This window comes from Salminus brasiliensis, chromosome 18, assembly GCF_030463535.1.
Source record: "Salminus brasiliensis chromosome 18, fSalBra1.hap2, whole genome shotgun sequence".
In the NCBI taxonomy this organism is placed as follows: domain Eukaryota; kingdom Metazoa; phylum Chordata; class Actinopteri; order Characiformes; family Bryconidae; genus Salminus; species Salminus brasiliensis.
Genome location: NC_132895.1, coordinates 28,968,052 through 28,989,719, shown reverse-complemented (window position 1 = coordinate 28,989,719; position 21,668 = coordinate 28,968,052). Strand labels below are relative to the sequence as shown.

At 42.0% G+C, this 21,668-nt stretch overlaps 1 protein-coding gene across 1 annotated transcript; it reads left to right on the top strand.

Moving 5' to 3' along the window:
* The first annotated feature begins 4,550 nt into the window (after nucleotides 1-4,550).
* On the top strand, nucleotides 4,551-19,450 carry rad23b (RAD23 homolog B, nucleotide excision repair protein). Its single transcript, XM_072661422.1, has 10 exons — nucleotides 4,551-4,696; nucleotides 7,161-7,242; nucleotides 8,442-8,521; nucleotides 11,115-11,317; nucleotides 12,577-12,629; nucleotides 13,431-13,558; nucleotides 13,650-13,785; nucleotides 15,141-15,268; nucleotides 16,086-16,241; nucleotides 18,279-19,450. The coding sequence occupies exons 1-10, from the start codon at nucleotides 4,631-4,633 to the stop codon at nucleotides 18,390-18,392; spliced, it is 1,146 nt and encodes a 381-aa protein (XP_072517523.1). The 5' UTR covers nucleotides 4,551-4,630; the 3' UTR covers nucleotides 18,393-19,450.
* Nucleotides 19,451-21,668: the final 2,218 nt, after the last annotated feature.

The window sequence follows — 21,668 nt, the reverse complement described above, 5'->3', positions numbered from 1 at the left end:
GTTCATATATTGTATGGAATATCAACAATATAAGTATCACAACAGGCCCAAGTAAGACCAATTTGAAACATTCCACAATAAGCAGGTATAATGTTTGGGTAAAAACGGAGGGTCCAACCAAAGGCTCAGACTTTGCGAACAAAAATGGGTCATGGCTCTTCGTTTTTTGCCAAACAGAGAATTGTCTGTGAGATTGCAAAGAATTTCACCATCTAGCGCACATAATATTGTGAAAAGACGTAGGGAATCTCAGGCCGTGTAGGGCAAGGCTGGAAACCACTGTTGAATGTGAGTGACCTTCAAGCCCTCAGATGGCACTGCATGAGAAACCGTCATGCTCCTGTGATAAATATAGCCACTTGGGCTCGGGAGTACTTCGGAAAGCCGCTGTCACTTTACACAGTCCGCCGCTGCATCAAGAAATGCAACCTGAAACTCTGTTACGTAAGGACTCCATGTTGAAACACTGCTGAGTTCTCTAGGCCCAAGCTCATCTCGGAGGGCCTGAAAGACAATGGAAACGTGTGCAGAAAAGACCATTCAGACTTTTGTTGAAGGTGCAAAAGCCAACAATCTGTTATAGCCTAGGGGTGCATTAGTGCCCACAGCATGGGTAACATGCATATGTGTGAAGGTACCACTGATGTGGAGGCGTCAGTATTGGGATTTTAGAGAGACATATGTTGCCATCAAGGTGACATTTTGGGTCTTTTCCTGGGAAATCCATGGTTTGTTGAGACAGACTGCATGTGATTGACTTTCATGCCTGAAGTCCAGATCTGTCTTTTACTGAAAGCTCATGAAGCACCATGAAGATGCGAATTGGACAACAGCAACCAATAGTAGTGCTGAGCTGCTGAAATATCTTGTATCAAGCCAGAATGAGCTAAAATTCCACTTGTTGCAAAACTGCAACAATTCGTACCCAACCCAGTTAACTTAAAAAGTTAAGTTAAGTTAAAAAGTGTAATTAATAGGGAAAATGATGAATCCCTCTCACCCTCAGGGGAGGTTGGTTTGGATGGTCAGGAACCTGCCTGGCATGAACTAGAAGCTGCTGGAACACCAGTGTGGCTGTTAACAGGCAAGTTTTACATCATCATGGATTGAGAGGCTAAGGAAGAAGCCCTTGCTCCAAGATTGACACCTTCAAGCTTGATGAAAGTTTGCAGCTGAACCTCATAGACAAAGAAAACAGGCTTCTGGAGACATGTTTTATGGTCAGATGAGACCACAAGGATCAGACGAGACATAGAATTTAATTATTTGACACACAAGGACCAGAGATATGTTTTTAGGAGTGAGGGTGAGACCTTAAACCCCAAGAACCTCAAAATTAAGCATGACCTTAAACCATCAGCTAAACGGTGAAAACTTTTACTTGAAGAGAAAGAACACCATCTACCCACCCAGGCAGAGCATGGCCAACTGTGCTCTCTCGGACTTCGGCTGCTGATGCGGGATTTGAACCTGCGACTCCCGGGCCATAGTGGTAACACATTAGACTGCTGAGCCCCACAACAATGTCATTGCTAAGTCCAAACACAAAAACTTAGTCCAACACAATCTGTCAATGAAAAATAGCCTTGCTTTGTTTCCATTCGTAGATTTTATGTGAACTGTTTTCTTCCCGCCATTTCATCGCCTTCCTGCAAGATGTAGATCAAATTTAGATTTTTGACGGTGCAAACCCAAAAGAGTAGAGAACAAGTAATAGGACTGAGGATTGATTGAACCTGGGGGAAGATGGAGGGGGAAATTTCTGCAGATGACAAGACAATGAATCAGCTGCCTCTGAAGGGTTATCATCAAGAATGTACTCAGAACAAGCATTACTGAATTAAAAGTGACGGGCAGACTGGCAGAGATACACAGAACACACTGCCGTGCTCTGACAAAAATAAAATTGTCATCCATCTATCTTCTTTGGTCAGGATCACAGTGGGTCCAAAGCGATCCTGGAATCACTGGGTTCAAAGCAGGAATACCCCCCTGGACAGGGCACCAGTCTATCTCAGGGTACTAGACACTGAGCTTTACTCATCAAACATTCCCACCTAGAGGCAATTTGATTTTAGCATAGCCATGCACCTACCATGTGTGTTATTGGGAGGAAAACAGCCTGGCCAGCTCAAGCTGGTTAAGCTGTTTGATCAGCTTAGCTCGTGACCAGCCTATATTTGATGGTTTAGCTGGTCTGCAAGCGTGACCAACCTGACCGAGCTAGACCACCAGTATGACCAAGCTTGACCATGCTCATTTACTCCGTCTCACTCACTTGTGCACTTTGTGGGAGGCCAAAAAAAATCCCAGAAAAAAAATTCTGGGATACATATTTTGCACATCAATATGCGAGAGAATCCTACGAGTTGCAGGAGAGGTGGGATGTCTGTGTCTTGTTAACACAGGAGACGCTTCTTCTTGCTTCTACCTACATCTTAGTTAGCAAGACTAACCAATTAGTACATAGCAAAAACACTAAACACAGAAATGCTCATTAACACTCACATTTCCCTTTTCCCCCCCAATTTAAATTCAGTGTTACTGATGTGTGATGTGTGTAACTTCTTATATGTTAACACTGAGGCTATGAACCTAATGAGGTAAACAATTACCGATTAGTATGTACTTGTGTTATAGCAGCTTCTTGGGTTTTCTTCGGTTTTTCTTGGGTTCTTGGGGTTTTCCTGACTCTCCGAACCAGTTTTCTCACAGGTAAGGATGGTGGCTTGGGTCTTCTTTTAGATCTTGACAAAGTGGTTACTCTAGGTATTAGCTGGTCCTGGCAGGTCTTGGCATTTAGGATATGTGTGTGTGGGGGGGGGGGGTGTAAATTAGATTTTTCTACTGAAGTATCTGTTTTAATAAAAGTCCGGCGGGATGGTCTGGGTCATGGCCGCTCTGGCAGAGAAGGCCGCAGGTTACCCATCCCTCGGGTACAGGGCCAGAGGTCTTTCCTGTGGGGGCTAAGTGCCGCTCATCTTTTACTGAATACATTAAATTGTCCCTTTACTGGATAATTCATCGAGAGGAGGTCACGGCTTGTGGAGGAAGTTTGCACTTGGTTTTTCACTTGTATCACTGAATCAAAATGGTATTCCAGATAGCAAGAGAGTCGGACCGCTGACAACAAAGCTGGCATGATTGCCACCAGTGGAGGGCTGGATTTCCTCTCATTGTTTTTAAGATGCTTTCTGGGTGCTCATTTTCTTTTCAAATGTCCCTATTGGCCAGTGGTTCCCAAAGTGGGGGTTTTGGAGGGAGGAATGGGGTCTTGGAAATATCAGAATTTCTCTGAGTCTCTACTCAGTTATTTATTTGTCATTAGGTCAGCTTACTGAAAGTGCTTTAGCCAGATCCCATAAAGTAGGGCTGATTGAAATGATTGGTAGCTGTTGTTAAATATTATTCAAATGAGACATGTACCAACCAATCACGGGTTACGGCCCACTTTAACAAGTTATCCGTAACATCAGGGTAATTATAGTTCCACTTGTAGCTTAAATGATAGGGTCTATCTATGATGTTTTCCTAAACTTGCTTGCGAAGTGATACATTTAGAAATAAATGAAGATGCGGGGCGCTATTTACGCAGATGACATTGGTGACGATCTACGTTCAGTATTTTTTAGCAGCATTACCCTAGCGTCTCCTGTTGTAAACTGAAGAAACACACGTCAGATATCAAACATGTCCTGGCTGACCGACTGCATCTGAGGTGTGCATTTGAATGTTTGACACACTGTTCCTTTAAACACTGTAAAGCTCCTGGATCTGGGTCTGACTAATCAAAAGAGCTGCCATTCCCCGAACGACAAAGATGCTTATTTGAAATCTAATCAGACTGATCGAAAACACCATTAACTTTAGCCTCTCAATCTGAGCTGTAAAATGAGATGTGTGATCTTGTTCATGGATCTACAGGGACCTGTAGTCGTTCTTATGAGGCAATTTGGCAGCTTGTGCTTTCGGCTCTGTCCCACGGCTACAGTGACGCACTCAGGAGATTCTTTTAGCTGACTAGGAAACAGTTTTGTTTCTCTAGGCCTTGCCCCCCCATTGCTGGTGCATCTGTCACCTTTTTCATCCTATGTTCTTCTTGGCCTGACGAGGCGAATAATAATCTACATAAAGCTGGAAATCTACCATTAGGCTTAAAAAAAAGCCTCAACATTTCCTCTAATCTAATAACGATTAAGTATGGTGTGCTTTTCCATGCACTTAAACATTTACATACGTTAAGGTTTCAAATTCACTGCAGGAAAGACTCCGAAAGCACGTCTGGCGAGTTGCTGAACCAAAGAACTACATTTCCCAGCAGATACTTGTAGATTTGTAGTTCTCTCACCTGACTGCGCAGTTGCGGTGCGTTCTTTGCTTTTCTTTTCTTTTTTTTCTCCACCCGTATTCCAACCGACAGCTCGTGAGCCAATCCTGGACGGTGCCGATGGGGAATATATGGCGCTCTGGCCAATCGCAGCGCATGTGGCGGGACGGTATTAGCCAATTGCGGGCCGGCGGGGGCGGGACTCCAGAGTGAAAACGTTCGGGAAAGAACCGAGCGGATAACAACAGTTTCTCTCTCTCGCCGAAATAATCGGGAAAATAATTCAAATTAAAAATAAAAATAATGCAGATCACGTTGAAAACGCTCCAGCAGCAGACGTTCAAAATCGACATTGACGCAGAGGAGACGGTGAGAGCCCGAAACGAGCGAGTTTTAAAGGGGGAGAAAATAAAAACGAGAAAAAAAGGGAAAAAAAAAAAAAACCGACAAAAGTTGTTGGCTAAGCTAATGTTAGCATTAGCATTAGCATTAGCCTCCATTTCTGACAGCTGGGGCTGACCTCGCGGGTTTAACTCGCTCGCGCTGTGCGGATTAATCGGGCTACAGTTGGTGTTTGATGGCATTGTGTGTGTGTGTGTGTGTTTGGTCTGATATGAGAGTGTAACAGCGCTGGAGGGGAGAAAAGTTAGCCAAGACTGAGCAGCGCTAGCTTAGCTTAGCATAGCTTAGCATAGCTAGCTAGCATGTCAGCTTACGCTAATTCTGAGTTCGTGGTTTCTGACATTGTATTTTTTTTAAAGTCCCAATGTCATCGTCTTACTGCTGGCAGCGTTTAGAGAAATAACGCCAAATGAAACACACAGCTCATTTAACGGAACTTTCTGCTGAGCAGCAGCAGGGCGCTAGTGCTGGCTAATTAGCGGGTAGCTAATCGTAGCTTGTCTGTTTGCGTGCTGCAGCTCGTTGAGCCTTGCAGACATTCTTCTGTCAACACGATTATTGTATTAAATATCTATTGTAGGTTATTAAACCCCGCCCGTCAGTTGAGAGGTGATTAAACTCCGGCTGCAGCGCCGGTCGGCTCAGATGGACCCTCCTGTTAGCTGGTTAGCTCCACTGGCTGCGTGGCCTGCAGGGTCACACTGCTGATCTGCTCACTCTAATGCTCAGTCATTATTAGTGTTGCTTTAGTTTGCAGATGTGCAGAAAGCTCTGGAGTAACTCTTCTAGCTACATTCACCAGGGAATCGCGTGGTCTGCTGCTTTTAGGAAGGATCTGGAGCAGGATCTGCTGAGCTGGAGTGGATTTAGCCTGTAGTGACTCAGTGATATTCGCTGGGTTTGGTTCATGACTCCTGACAGAAAGCATGAGTTGGTGTGATGGATGTTATGTTATGTTATGTTATGTTATGCTGGACATGCTTGTCTAGATTAAGTCAGGCGCAGTGGGTTTGGTGGGAAATGCTCCATTCTGGAGAAACCTGGAGTTGGAATAGCTCACAGTGGTGGTGGAGGGAAGCAGACGTCTGAACCTGTGAAAGCTCCCCCCACAGAAAGTTGTTGGACCACATGGTTGTGATTGTGCTCCCTGATGCCTGAGACACTGGTTTGCTTGAGTCTTGAGAATATCTTTTTTGTTGTGTGTCAAAATCTGTTAATGGTGGACGGGATACATGCATGGTGCCACAATAAGTATCATTAACATTAATAATTAATATATTGAAATGACCTCAGTAGTGCCCATTATGTCTAACTCAGAAAGGGGAGCCCGTTAAAGTGAATGTGCTGGTATGTCGACTTTGTTTAAAACCAGTGTTTTTATTTTTACTTGTGTTTTATTTATTTAGGGTATTTAAAAATCTTCTATTCCAATGTCTGATTGTTTAATAATTAAAATGTAATTGATCAATACGATGTAAATGCATAAGTAGCATTAAATGTTCTTAAAATAACATCCTTTTCTACTATTGTTTCTGGGACAATATCCCAAAAAAATTAGATTTGTGTATTTTACTGTTCTCCACATTACGCATAAAACTCTGGATGCAAGGGTTGTGCACTGGTTGAGCTCAGAGGACAAGGTGTACTGGTCTGTGAAAGCCATTATCTCGTGCTTGGTCCAGTGCATGCATTTCCAGTAGGAAGTTGGTTCAGATACACCCTAGGTCCATCTGTTCAGGCATCTCCGTGAGCTGCAGGACCAGAATAAGCTCTTCACAATATCTTAATAGGAATGAACATTGATGGCCATTGCAGTTAAATAGGTGTCTTTGTTAATAGAGGTGTGGTTGGTGTGGCACAACAGATAACACCACTACCTGCCAGTGAGCTACAACTGGCAACCAGGGGTTCGATTCCAGGTCTGGGTGGCTATGCTGCGCTACACCAGTAAGAGTCCTTGGGCAAGACTCCCAACAGTACGTTGGCCCACCTCTGTAATACGAGTAACCTCGTAAGTCGCTCTGGATAAGGGCGTCGGCTAAATCCAAGACATGTTAATGTTTCAAAAACGATCATGCTGTGAATAACTTTAGCACGCTGCTATCCAGTGCGGGCACCTGTTAGCTGAAGTAACACAGAGATGTTGTGTTGGCCACGGATTGACATGATGTGTTGGAGCCTTTGCAAGGAAATGCATGCTTGGAAAGCAGTTTTTTTTTTTTAAATGACTGTTGCATTTGGTCTACGTGACAAAATGTTGTGATAAACATTGTATTAAATAACATTTTCAACATCGCCCAGCTCTCCAAGTGAAAATTGGCAAAAATCCAGAGTGAGCTGTAATGAAGAAAGTCATCATTTCCTACAGAGCTCCTCACTCTGACTCATGTTTAATGTGCTGACGGTCTGTGTGCGCTACTTTTTCCCCCAGGTAAAAGCCTTAAAGGAGAAAATCGAGAATGAAAAGGGGAAGGAGAGCTTTCCGGTTGCCGGACAGAAGCTGATCTATGCAGGTTTGTTCTCTATCGGATATGGGATGCATGTTTTCCCTGTACATTAACTTGGTGCGACATGCTACTGCATCTGCACTGTAGCACAATGTTATGCACATTCTAACATAGTTGTATGTGAGTCATTGTGCTTAACGGCCAGTAATATCTTACTTTTGTGTAGTTAAAAAGGTCCATATTCTGGAAAATGTCACTTTCATAGCTATTTTAAAGTAAGTGTGATGTAAACAAGGCACCATTTACTCCCTGGGTGAAATCATTGCTTTTGAGGTCATACAAACGATACACTCATCATGCGTATGTTCGGATGACAGCAGGTTAGCCTTGACCATTCATCGTTCAACAGTTTAGTTATGTCTTTTCAGTTGATGTAGTTTACTCCCATCGATTCAGCCTACCACAGTTAAATCCTGCAAATTTATTGGTCAGCAGCCTGTTTATCTTCTTTAGTCACACCCATTCAGCCTATGGCAGTTTCCCCAGTAAAGACGGACCCATCTTTCAGTACGATTGGCCGATCCTGATACCGATCGATCTGGTAATGCATCATTGCGCAGGGCTTCTGTAATGTTTCGGGCACTGCCTCTCACAATTGGGTGAACTTTACTGATACAAACTGCCTGCTTAGTTCTGCAGGGTAAAGAACGGTTGAAATATGGTTACTTGTTTATTTCATGTCGTTCAATTTAACTGAGTGTGTTATGCATTCGTTTACCTCATTTGTGTGTACGCTTCGGTTAAAAAAAGAAGCTTAATTCAATTCAGAATTGGTCACACACATTGCTGATCGATTCTCCTCTGCCTTTCTGTTTTTCTCCCGTTTCATTTGCGCTGACATTTTGATAAGGTTTGTCGTGGTCGCATTGATGGAGACTGGTTTGTCAGTCAGACCTGATTTAATTATAAGGCAGTGTTCTGCTGCCCTGTACCGCCCCGATAAGAAAACAGCCTTGGGACATGCATATGATTTGTTGTCACCAGTTTCTGTGTAATTATGTGAAATGCAGTGATAACGCTCGGTTCTGCGCGCAGGGAGTTATGGAGCCCCGTCACTCCAGCCTGCTGATGGAGGGGAAAAGTGATGGCTGATCCAGGCAGGAGGGAATTACGCCTGTCAGGCTAAAGGAAGGGAGGGATCTGCGGGCACTTGTACCGGCTGATAAATTGCATGTAATTTCTTTTAATTATTTTGTCCCCCACAGGCAAAATCCTTAACGATGACACCGCACTTAAGGAGTATAAGATAGACGAGAAGAACTTTGTGGTCGTCATGGTAGCAAAGGTAAGAGATCGGTCTCATCTGATTTTTTTTTTTTCCTTTCCTCCTCCCACATGAACCGTTCTTGAGAAGGTGACCAGAAGACCTCTGTTCCACGGTGACCTTCATTTGATATACAGGTTCTTTACCTATTTATAGGTTCTTCATACTCGCATATCTTTGTTAGCAGCATGATTCATGGTCGCTACACAGAATAGCAAAGCTTCAGTGTTGGAACCATTAAATAGGGGGTTGTGGTTCTGTATACAACTCCATAAACGGTTTGTGTGTTCTATATAGTACCTCAAATATGTTTCACTCTTGGTGAAAATACAGTGGCATTTAAAAATGTTACCATGAATAGTTAAATGAGTAGAAGATCTGATCTCCAAAAGCCATAAAGATAAAAACTGGGGACATCCCAATCAAAGGTTTTTGCCCTCCTATCCGATCCAAGTCTCTTAATGCTGACCATTAAATAGTACCCATATGATCTTTGTGTTCCTATATATATAATACAGCCACACAACCTGGGTGAAATGTGGTCACCCACAATACTAAACACCAGTAAAATCACTGTTTTAAATAAGCTGTTTCTATAATCAGACTGAACTCTAAACTGATCTACTTGGTTTTAAACTGTGTAGTGTTTATTCATTTTACAATCCAGTCTGACTGACCCATCACACCATGCAAATCCCAGTTCTTCTACAACTCTGCAGTCTTAGTGGGTGTGCATTAGCGTTAGCGTCCTCATTGATTCTGAATGCCCAAAGAAAGGAGCATGGTTCTCTGGCTGGTAGAACAGAGCATTTCCACCATAGTCTGGTTTCTACCCAAAGGGAATTCAAGAGTAAAGACGGGATGAGAGGAACATTAGATCTTCTCAAATAGATGTAATATAATAAAATTTGTTGTTGCACTAACTAACTAAGACCAAACTATGTGGTTTTGGCAACACACTTTTTTACCTGCTGCTCTGGGAGCCATTTCTTTTTGCTACTGCTGTGTCACATCTCTGAGCTAAAGTTCAGAATCCTCTTCCCCAAGCTTTTCGTTCCACCTTAAATAATGCAGTAGTTCCTTTCTGCTGTAGAAATGTACACACTGTAACTGCAGCACTATTTAAGATGCAATGGAGAGTTAGTGGTACAAGTTTATAGCATTTGTACGTTTTGCTTTTGTTTAAGCTGCTAACATCACCGCACTTATCGGTTCAAATAAAGCTCTGTATGGTTTTGCTCACCCAAATAAGATCACAGATGAACTCTGTCTGGTATATATATATATATATATATATATATATATATATATTTTTTTTTTTTTTTTGAGGATCATGTCTATTAATGGGAACTAGAGGATGCCAGATGACACACTTTTAAGCCTAGGATCAGAAGTGGATAGGAACCTTAAAAGCTGATACTTGATTTATTTAATACTTAAAATAAAAATCACTGGATTGGATCAGGACATCCTTAGATTAGTTTATTTTTGTTTGGTTTTTTTTGTACAGAGAAAAAAATGGAGCCCCATGCAAATGTTTGGACACCCCTAGAGAGTTAAGCTCTCAAATGACTTTAAAAGCTTGTTAGGGCTAGGACTTGTTCACGTTCTTTCTTCAGAAAGGCCAGGTGATGCTACTTTCAAAGCTATAAATACTCTTCACTCCCCAAAGCTTGTACCATGAGATATTACCTTCATGGAATAGTCATCTGAACAAAACCTTTCCTCTGTCCTCACCACAAACCTTTGCTTAGTCTAAACAAGCCTGATGCATTTTGAAAACAGGTCATATGGACTGATGAAGTTAAAATAACATTTGGTTAGTTTGGAGAAATAGTGCAGAATTTCATAAAGAACACTTCTCCAACTGTTAAGCACTGGAGGGGGAGTGACTCATGCTTTGGGCTTGTGTTTGCAGCCAGTGGCACACTGAACATTTCACTGGCAAAGGAAAGAATGGATTTAGTTAAATACCAGCCAAATCCGGAAGAAAAAAAGAATGGTGATCCTGAACCCACCACAAAATCCACAATAAACTATCGCAAGGAAATAATCGAAAATCTTTAAATAGACCTCGAAAGAGCAGTGCAGCAAGACGGCCCAGTAATTTCACAGAAGTAGATGCCTTTTGCAGGAGGAATGGGTGAAAATCCCCCAACCAAGAACTAAAAGACTGTTGGCTGCTACGAAAGTGTTTACAAGCTGTAATACTTTCCTGAGCCCTTTTACCCTGAAACTCTAAAACACAAGAACAAAATAGTCTTGCTTATAGTATGAAACAAATGTCAGACACTGGTAGAACTGACACATGCCTCTTTCAACACACGCGCAATCAACTACTTGGAGCCATGATTGAAAGAACGGAAGGAGAGGGGGGGGGGTCTAAATGGAAAATTAAGGATGTCATTTAGTTTCTATAATGCTCATACTGAAATCCAGATCTTGCAAAAAGTTCTTTTACAACTGGTCTCACATTAGGATTGAAGAACAGCACCGAACAAGCTCAAATAATTCCAGAGGTTCTGGAGTTTATCAGTAATTGATGTCCTTGCTGAAAATGATGCCTAGCGAGGTGTTCTTTAACCAACCTAACCATATCTTTCTCTCCATTCAGCCTAAAGCAGCTCCCGCAGCCGCTCAGCCTTCCGCCGCTGCCACGACGACCAGTAGCGCCTCCTCCAGCACTACAACTCCCACAACCCCCTCGGCTGCTTCGGCGGCGCCCAGCACCACACCCACGGAGAGCGCCCCGAAAGAGGACAAACCGGCTGAGGAGAAACCACCTTCGACTGTGGCGCCCTCCTCCACACCTGCCAGGTACACTTCAAACACCTGATCAGCAGAGGGCGCTGTGGCCACATGGTTTTAACTGTATTAAACGCTTTGCAGTAATCCAGTCACAAAGCTGTCTTGGTGATCTGTGCTAAGACTCCTAATCGGCAGGCTGACGTGGTTCTGGTAAATAAGCTTGTTTATCCTTTGTCGGACATGCCTCAGATATAGGCTTGCAAATATTTTAAACAGTGAAGATTATATAAGAGTAAAATATGTCCAAAGGTTTGTGGACACCCTTTCTAAGGAATGCATTCAGCTTCTTTAAGTTGCACCCATTGCTGATACAGATGTGCACACACAGCTTGCCTAATCCTTGTAGAGAAGTACTGCCAATGGAATAGGACTCTATTGGAACAGATACGCATGAACCAATTGGTGCAGGCTTGAAAAGTAAAAAGCCCCCCTGCATTGAGCTGATGGTACTTCAACCTGGATATTTTGGATGATGTGGGGTTGTGATCATCCAACGTCTTTTGATTTTGGCAGAATCGATGAATGAGCAGGTGTCCCAAAGCTTTTGTTCATGTAGTGTATTTAATTTTGACATCTGAATTTAAAAATTATAATATTACTACAGTTATTTGAAATAATCCTACACAACTGTTGCGTAAGTGGTTGAACTGAACCTATTCAGAGTGGGGTTTGGTATGAAGTGGTTCATTGTCACCATGACTACCATGACTACATCACAAATGTGATTTTATCTACTGTCCAAACCCACCAGTAAACCTACACCAGTCACCTGAGATTTATATGTAATGCTGATCGTACAATGGTGGTAAATCTAGGAAGGGGGTGGTGGAAAGTTTATTAGGGACTATTACACTTTTTTACACCCCTAACCTTCTCAAAACTAGCAAAACAGTGTCAGGCATTAGGCAGTGCATTCATAACCATTTGGTGAAAATTGTCTGAGGTTCAGACGTCTGGTTGCATTCACCATCACTGTGAAGAATTCTGACTCGAGGCTTTCGTAGAATAAAGCGTTTTTCAACAAACTCCACTCAGAATTATGTTGTTTACATCGCAAGTTAAGATTTTGTTCCCCCTTTTAGTGAACTTTAGACATGCCTTTCAAACAACCCTGCAGAATTTAAGCACACTGGTTGTACTGTTGTTTATGTTCTCTCTGGCGGGTTGATTTTGCCACCGACACTGATTCTTTCTGAACCAGAACCCTGTCTGTCTGGTGCTTTTCTCGAATACGTCTTTCTAACATGTGTTCTCTCCTGCTTTTGCAGTTCTGGTCTCTTGACAAATGTGAACATATTTGACGAGGCGACTTCGGCTTTGGGTAAGCTATGACGCTGCAGTTGTTTGTCAGTGATGTAATCATTATGGGATGACTGGAGGTGGCTGTGCCACTTGGCAGCTCCAAACAGATGATTGTCAAGTTAAAATGATTTAATCCATTATCATAAAATGACTAGGGGCCCCATCTTACACCCTGCGTGAGGCGCGTCACAATGCTCATTGCCGTGTTACGACCCACCAACAGTCTATTTTCAAATGAGGTGTTCAGGTAAATTTCTGCCGTATTGCTATCTTGGCACCGTAGAAAACCGCCACTGACTGAAAACAACCTGTGCGGACTTCAAGTAGCCTTGCGTACACCCCCCTCCGCATGTTACGCGCACATGGACACACAGCAGTGCACAAACCCATAGCGCATGCCAGTTGGCAGCTATGCAGTTTTTCACATCAACAAAAACCTGGATACAAAATAAAATAACATTATTCCAGAGGTAAGGCGCTCCACCGCTTCAGCACACCGTGCCTGATGTGCCACTGAAATAGCATTCCAACCGAGTCAAACCACACCTGGCTCTTAAAGGGAATGGCAAGTGACCCGCTGATTTACTGTTTACTGCACGTTACACCCAAAACACACCCATAAAAAATTACTTTGTACAAGCCTTTTACGCATTTCGAGCCACATGCGTTTCCCGTCGTCTCGATAGCAAAGACAAACTGATGCCCTAAATCAAGCTGCGTGGTTGATGGCTCGCCCTAGATCGCTAAAATTTGGCCCTAGATGTTGATTTGTTTGGTAGGCTCTCACTGTCCATTTCTCTCGCCCATTCTGTCTCTGCAGTGACAGGTCAGTCATACGAGAATATGGTGACGGAGATCATGCTGATGGGTTATGAGAGAGAGCAGGTGGTGGCAGCGCTCAGGGCAAGCTTCAACAACCCAGACCGTGCCGTAGAGTACCTGCTGACGGTGAGTGAGCAAGAGCATTTTTTCTGAAATGTGTTTGTATATTTTTGGTTTTTGCTCATTCTCTGTTATGCAATGTTTGCTTGTGTTCCAGGGAATCCCAGTGGAGGGTGAGGCCAATGCAGGCAGTGCTGACCCAGTGGCTCCAACAGGGGGCACTCCTGCTGCCTCCACCGGCCTCTCCTCTCCTTCAAGCACAGCTCCAACGCAGCCCAGCGCTGGATCAGCTAGTGAGTCCCACAGTCTCTGGTCACAAAACCAAACTGTGCTTCACCAGTTTAGACGAGGCACTATGCAAGTTTTTGTGAGACAAAGCCTGCACACTGGAAGTCAGCTATAGAGGAGTGATGCACACATTTGCTGGTAGTGAAAGACAGAGCGAGCAAATGGGACAGCACCACCAAAAAAACCCAAAATGGTCTTCGACAGATAACAGCCTCTGCCTTCATATGCTAGGGAGCCCGAGCAGATCACTCAGAGCACCGTCAGAGAGCGTGTTTGGTGCGGTTGGGCATACTGTTGGGCCACTAAGGTCCTCTCTAAACCACACAAGGCAACAAGGACTAAACTTACTCACGTTGTTTGAGACAAGACAGATACGCTTAGTCGCTTTTACTAGATTATGAAACAGGCGAGGGTCAAAACCGGAGCTGTGGTAACCATAATAAGAGGGCTGAGGCAAAATCAGAAAAGGAGGAAAAACAGGCAGAGGTCCGGTATAGAAGTCAGACAAAACGTGGCAAGAGAGTCTAAACATATAAAGGTTGCAGAGCAAACAAACACAGGAGATAAACAGGGAAGGTCTGCAATACAGTGTAAAGAGTCATTGTAGGGAGTGGGGAGAGCTTAAGCAGCGGAGCTGATGAGCTTCAGGGGTGTTCTAAAACTCCAGCGATCAGGCTTTGTCCCGATTGGCCGGAGTGGTTACATGAGCTAGAAGAGAAGTCTGGGAAATTGGGTACATATACAAGGACTGACGATAAAACTGCATATCGCGATAATGAGCCACCCTAAATCACCGCAAGGTTAACTCTTTCACTGCAACAGCCCTACACGAACCTGTCAACCTTCTTAATGGATGCTGGTTGCTTATGTTAATACTACATTTTATGAAGTTGCCTGGGCTCAAGTTTATTGATGCCATCTTGTTAACCTTAATTATGCTAATCGTTTAGGCAGATGGGCAGTTGAATAGATATACAGAGAAAAAAAACAAAAACATACTATATTGGTCCCTAAGGAAATTTAGGCTCATAGTAACAGATTTACAGCACAGGTAACTGCGTTATAAACTTTAAAAAAAAAAAAAAAAAAAAAAAAACACTATGACTCGCTCGATACAGTGTACCGGTACATCCTGAAGGTGTGGAGGCAATAGGTTTGGTAGAAGTACGCTGGTGTTAATACATTACTGCTAGTAGTTGAAGTTTATTAATGCATTTATTAAATCTGTATTAATGCAAACTTTAGGGCCTAGTGTTAGTATGGTTAGGTGTAGATGTAGCATTGCCCGGCTACAGTAATACACAAACTTGTGGTTCACTACATGGAGTAAAACAAAAGGAATGTGTATGTGTGGTTACAGCTAACCCACTGGAGTTTCTGAGAAATCAACCGCAGTTTCTGCAGATGAGGCAGATCATTCAGCAGAACCCTTCGCTGCTCCCAGCCCTGCTGCAACAGATCGGCAGAGAGAACCCCCAGCTACTGCAGGTACCCCCACACACCCCTCACCACTTGCGACAATGCACTATATTGCCAAACGTATTCACTCACCCATACAAATCACTGAATTCAGGTGTTCCAATTAATCCCATGGCCACAGGTGTATAAAACCAAGCACCTAGGCACGCGGACTACAAACATTTGTGAAGGAATGGGTCGCTCTCAGAAGCGCCACGAATTCCAGCGTGGTACAGTGACTGGGCTTGGTGGTCGCCAGGAGAACAGTACTTGTCTGACTGCAAAGTGTAAAGTTTGGTGGCGGGGGGGGATTATGGTGCTGGGTTGTTTTTCAGAGGTATGGCCCCTTAGTTCCAGTTAAAGGAACTCTTAATGCTTCAGCATACCAAGATACATCACCGCACACCAGTGCACAAAGCAAGGTCCATAAATACATGGATGAGGGAGTTTGGTGTAGAAGAACTTAACTGGCCTGACCTCAACCCTTCTCGTCCAACATCAGTATCTGATCTCACATAAGCGCCTCTTGAAGGAATGGTCAAACATTCCCCAAAAACACGCTCCTAAACCTTGTGGAAAGCCTTCCCTGAAGAGTTGAAGCTGTTATTGCTGCAAAGTGTGGCCTGACATCATATTAAACCCTATGGATTAAGAATATGGGTTATGTCTCAAGTTCATCTGCGTGCGAAGGCAGGCGAGCAAATACTTTTGGCAATATAGTGTAGTTTCAGTTTCTTTGAAACACAAAGATGTTTACCCCAGTATTTACGTAAATGATAATGATGTGGCTCTAAGTTTTCAGTTTCGTTTTTGGAACGCATTTTTCTTTGCTCTTTCTGTTTGACAGCAAATCAGCAGCCACCAGGAGCAGTTCATCCAGATGCTTAATGAACCGGCGCAGGAGGCAGGCCAAGGTGGAGGCGGTGGGGGCGTGGCTGAGGCTGGAGGCGGGCACATGAACTACATCCAGGTCACACCCCAGGAAAAGGAAGCCATTGAGAGGGTAAGTGTCCCAGTGCTTCGGGTGCGTCTGTGTGAATCTATTTTTCATGTAAACTGAGACATGGGTCCTGTGAAGTGTAAACGCATGCATGCATCTAACTGTGTAAATCATCTAATTTGGTGTGATTTTCCACCACAGCTTTATAAAAAAGGTATCGTACATCCAATTTGTCACAGTTGAGCACTTAATGAAAGCACTGCTCCTTCTGTATCATTCAATATGTTCAAGCAGAATGAATCAACTAATGAGATTAGGAATTTAGGAATTTTGCAACTCTGGGGCAGGATTTACAAATGCTTTAAGATAAACAAAATGAAGGATCTTATGATAAACACTTAAAGTTCTTAAGAGTAAGAATGTTCTTCCCCTAAAATCTTAAATCTCCTAAAATGCCATAGCCTGAATATTGGCTACAAATCAGTCACTGTGGATATCTAGCAGTAAATCTGAAGCATAAAGCTTAGAATCTCTGCTTTTCATTGATTTTGCCATTTTATATTTTGTTTATTTCAGAAAATATATACTTTGGCTAAAATGGCCTCATGAAAAATTAATATGCATACTGTACCTAACATTTTTTCAATAAGTTTTCTGGACAAGGTATTTTGCGACCAATGTGGACAGAATTATATACCGATTGAACAGACAGACTCTCGGAATAACGATCATGCAAGCCATTATACTCTGACATGTACGGCTTCTGAATTGCAATCAAAAGAAAAAGGTTTTCCAAACGAGAAATATTTTCCTTGCAGAATCAGGCACTCATGCGCAATGGCCGCTACCACTCGCAAGACACGCCTCACACCACTGCATACATCACAGAGTGGAGTCTGCTGTGAAACGATGAAAATAAAATTGCAATATACAGATGGGACTATTATTCAGCACAGTTATCAAATTAAACAAGCTCGACATGTTGATTTTACACACGTTTTCTGGTAGCTATACATGCTTGAAGTATTTACCCAATCGCATTAAAATAACTGCCAAGGGTAAATTTTGCTCCTTTTAGTTTTTTATTTAACAAAGTATTTGATTTAAGTGTTGATCCATCAACGGACAAGAATGTCTGTAGAACTTGTTTACAAACAATGCTGTTTCTAATCTAAAAAGAGACAATTGACATGACAATTTAGGTAAATTCTGCTGTTACTCCTGAAGTTATTCATTTCAACAGCAAAGCATATTCAGGTAATGTTTAAAAATGTCCTTTTGAGACCCCACACCGGTTCACAAATTCATTTGTGCCCTACTGGCTAACTAACAGCGTGCAGTGTTTGGACCCCATTGATTGCCACTTGTGTTGTGAAGCAAAGTACTCTCGTAGTTGTTACAACAGTCATGAGAAAGTCCTTAGAAATGCTTAGAGTGGTTCTAAATAAATGTCAGACCAAAGCTAAATATTAGCTGGTTGTCTTCGTTGCTAATATTTGATCATTTACACACATTAACGTTAATGCTTTCAGTGGTGTTATCTTTATTCTGAGCAGAAAAATGTATTCTCTTTTTTTGACGCACCACGACCTGCAAAAAAAAAAAAAACACCACATATTTTAGACTAAATTTCACATTCTGGCAAAACAGTGTCCGTGCCTGCATCAAGCAGCGTATTCGTAACCATTTTGGTGTAGTAACTTTCAGTAAGGAAGCTTTTAGAGGTACAGACGTCTGATTCCATTCATCACCATGGAGAACAATTCTGAACAATCCTACTCTGAATGACTTGTTCATCTTATTAAAAGGATCTGGACAGCTGTGTCAAATGTTTGTCCACATCTTTAAATTATGCAAAGAATTTAGAAAAACCTAAGCATTACAGAGACTGCGTTTTAGAGCAAGAGTCACTGCAGACTCCACTGTCGTTGACAAAGCAAAGTACTAATCTACTCCGACTTTGCAGAATGAATTATTAATTATCTGTGAGAGGATGCACGTTGGCAAAGGATTAGACAGCGCTCTGCGTCGGACAGGAGGCCCAGGCGTTTCCGTAGAGGCGGCTAACCTTCATGTGCTTTCCTTCTGTTTTCTCTCCAGCTAAAGGCCCTAGGATTCCCAGAAGGACTTGTTATACAGGCCTACTTCGCCTGCGAGAAGAACGAGAACTTGGCCGCGAACTTCCTTTTACAACAGAACTTCGACGACGACTAAAGGGAGATGTAGTCATTTTGATCTATCCCCAACCTGCCCCCTTTTTTCCCTCTCTCGCTTTCTCTTTTTTTTTTTCCCCCCCTCTCTCAATTGATCATATTGGAAAAGATAAAAAAAAATATATGCATACATACACACAGGCAGTCTTCTTTTTGTTTTGTTTTTTTTAATGATTTTTGTTTCCACTTCACCTTGCATCTGCTTTTATGACACACTGGATGACTTCACCACCGTCAGTTTTTGTTTTTGGGGCAAAAAACAAGCATGTTCACTTTGCTCCTTTCCGATTGGAGAAATTCAGTAAAAGCCAACTTGCTTCTTCTGATAATGACTCAATGCTACCTGTGTTTGTTTTTGCTTGTTTATTATTTTTTTAAACTTGATTTAGTTTTTTCCATTGTAAGGAAATGAAACGCTGGTCAGAAGGGTTGATTGCCAAGTTATCGATTCTTTTCTTTTTTTTTTTTTTTTTCTTTTTTCCCCTTCCTCAGCAAGTGTGATCAAGGAGGATTTGTTTAGACATCAATGTTTGTTAATGATATTTCATTTTCTCTCACCTGGACAAAGCTTCAGCAGGCTTCTGTTTCCCTATCTCTCTTGCTCGCTCGCTCTTTCTCAGTGTCCCTCCACCTCGCTCACTTTCTTTCACAATTGACCAGTTTAGGGATCCCCTAACACTTCAAACTGCAGTTTCAAATGACAGTAAAGATGACGATTTTTAAAAGCAATGAGAGTGCTGTTACTGTTTCTGTTTTGGTTGTATTAAAACAGTTCAAGCTAATCGGCTCTCCTTTGTAGTGCATGCGACACGTGGAGACAGACCTTGCAAAGGAGGCTTTGTCCAGTAACTGGTCGGACCCTCTCGCTCTCCAGCTGACCAACACAGCCCATTCTCTTCTTCCTTAAAACAAAAACATACAAAAAAGAAAAGTTAAGGCATGTACATTGCTTCCATAGTTCCTATAATTAGTGTTGATGATTACTATCACTACAAATTTACTGTCATTTTTACAGAAAGAAATAAAAACAAATAAAACTTTTCAACATAAACGCACAAAGACCAGCTCCTCTTTCTTACGGTGTGATGGTGAGGATGAACAGTCATGCCCGTTTAGGCCCAACCGGGTTGTGTACAGTGTATTTTTAGCCACGCGGTTTCTACACATCGTTCCAATCATTAAACGCATTTTCAGGTCGGCCATCCCTCCGAGGACTTGCGCCCGTACTGTATTTAAGCTACAGTTTGTGTCAGTCACAGCTCGGCTTTCCTTCTTATGAGTCCCCCATGATGACTGTCTAAGCAATAATGCACTGTGCATCACTCGAGCTAAAAGGAGACCAGAAGGTATAAAGCATGGAAATTCATTCAGCTGACTGTTCCTAATTCCATGTTTTGTTAATCAAGATCTGAGACCGTCTCTAAACTCTGCACAGGCCAAACTTGCACCGTGCAAACCTGCAAGCAACTGTGCTTAAAGGCAAGCTTGTCAAAATCGTGTTTGAGAAGCTAAAGAAGCTGCTTTTCTATTACGTATCACTTTGTGATTAAATTATATTTAATAATAATATTTCATTTAACAGAAATATAGACTATTTTGAGCAAAAAGCCAAGTTCAGGCAGTCATGCTAACTTCTTAAGGCTTATTTGTGCAGAGTTTTACTGGATTGTTTAGGACCTATAGTGTTTGGTTGTATAGCAATCTGTTTGGAAAACGCAAAAAATAAACATGGTGGAGGTAGTGTTTTATTATGGCTGTTTGGGAACAAAACTCCATGTAGTTTGTAGCCTTCAGAGACATGAAGACCTCGGAGAGAATAAACGGAGGACAGCCAGGAATATAGTGAGCGCTGCAGTAGGATTATCTGGCATGTACGGCAAGATCTGACTCCTCGTAAACTTTGTTATCGTTAAAAGTTTTAAACCAGGAACAGAGTTGAACAGAACTTTAGGACGGACATAAAGCGAATCTCTCTCACCCCTGAAATTACATATAGCTACAGAAACATATTCTATGCAGTTTGTGTTAGAACTTAATAGAGTAAGCACAGAAAACTAAAAAATTAGACTGTTCATTCCAGTTGATGTGTGAATGTGTGAGGAGGTGAAGGTGAAAGTCATTTAGTTCATATTTTGGATGTAAATTTTGCATCGTTCATAGTGAAAGTTATTCAATTTGTATGAGCATTGAAAGCTTGTTTAGTAAAGATTTAAAAATAAAAAAATATATATTTTAGAAAAAATAATAATAAAAAAGGTTTATTGGGGAGATATAAAGAGATGCCCCCAAAACTAGCTAGAACCATATTGCTAATTTAGACATTTTTAGCCTCTCAAAAACAAGAAAATAGTACTTACATGCAGGAAATGTCCAAAACCTTGTTCCAATCTGTAAAGAAAAGATGAGAAATTGAGAAATGACACTTTTACAGGCACAAACAAGTGTTTTCTCCTCTACACAGCAAAGCTAGTGCTAACTAGTCTAGCCTAATTTGTTTTGCTAGCTAGCTAGCTGGCTAGCACTAGCTAGCTAGGTAATTGAAGTAGCATAATATGCTGGTAAGCTAATGAGCTGCCTACAACACTTTAATGTTAACATCTACTTATAAATAAGCTACTTTATACTTATAAAGTGACAAATGTAAGAAAATAGGCAACAAATAGCTTCCTTTCACCACAACAGTGCGAACAAACACGGTAGCGCTAGCTCGCTCGCTCGCTAACGTCGGCTAACCGCGTCGGTCTGAGGAAAATGTTTGTATAATATAGCTGGAAATAAATCCTACGTTTATTAGATTCACTTAAAAGTAAGAAATACGGCTCGTTTTTTATTTTATGCAGCTAAATCTACTGAGTAGTTACTGTTAGTCGTGCCTCCAGGGCGGTTTACCCAACTCTAGTTAGCTAGTGCTAGTGCTAGTGCTAGCTGGCTAATTCGCCGGGGCCTCCTCAGGTAATGCTGCTAATTAACCCGCTGCCTGTGTTGTAGCGCTGACCCGGGCGGTCTCCCAGTGGTTGGGCTGCGCGAACACTACCCGCAAAAAACGTAATTTTCAATCGAAATCAATGTGAAATAAGTAAATTATTTGTGAAAAGACAAAAAATAATAAATCAAAAAAGAAATAAAAACAACAACTGCCAGATTCATATATATATTTTTTTTTTGTAAAAGTGAGACTAGATAAAAATCATTTTATCATAATTCTTCTTAATTCCTAATTCTTCTAACGATTAATGGAGAAGAAATTTAACCCCCCTTTTTTGTTTTTGTACTAGTG

Excerpts from the sequence above, each read along its gene's own strand:
- rad23b (XM_072661422.1), top strand. The coding sequence starts at position 4,631 with ATGCAGATCACGTTGAAAACGCTCCAGCAGCAGACGTTCAAAATCGAC. Across the intron at positions 12,630-13,430 it reads CGAGGCGACTTCGGCTTTGG|TGACAGGTCAGTCATACGAG; the intron begins GTAAGCTATGAC and ends CTGTCTCTGCAG. Across the intron at positions 15,269-16,085 it reads AGAACCCCCAGCTACTGCAG|CAAATCAGCAGCCACCAGGA; the intron begins GTACCCCCACAC and ends TCTGTTTGACAG.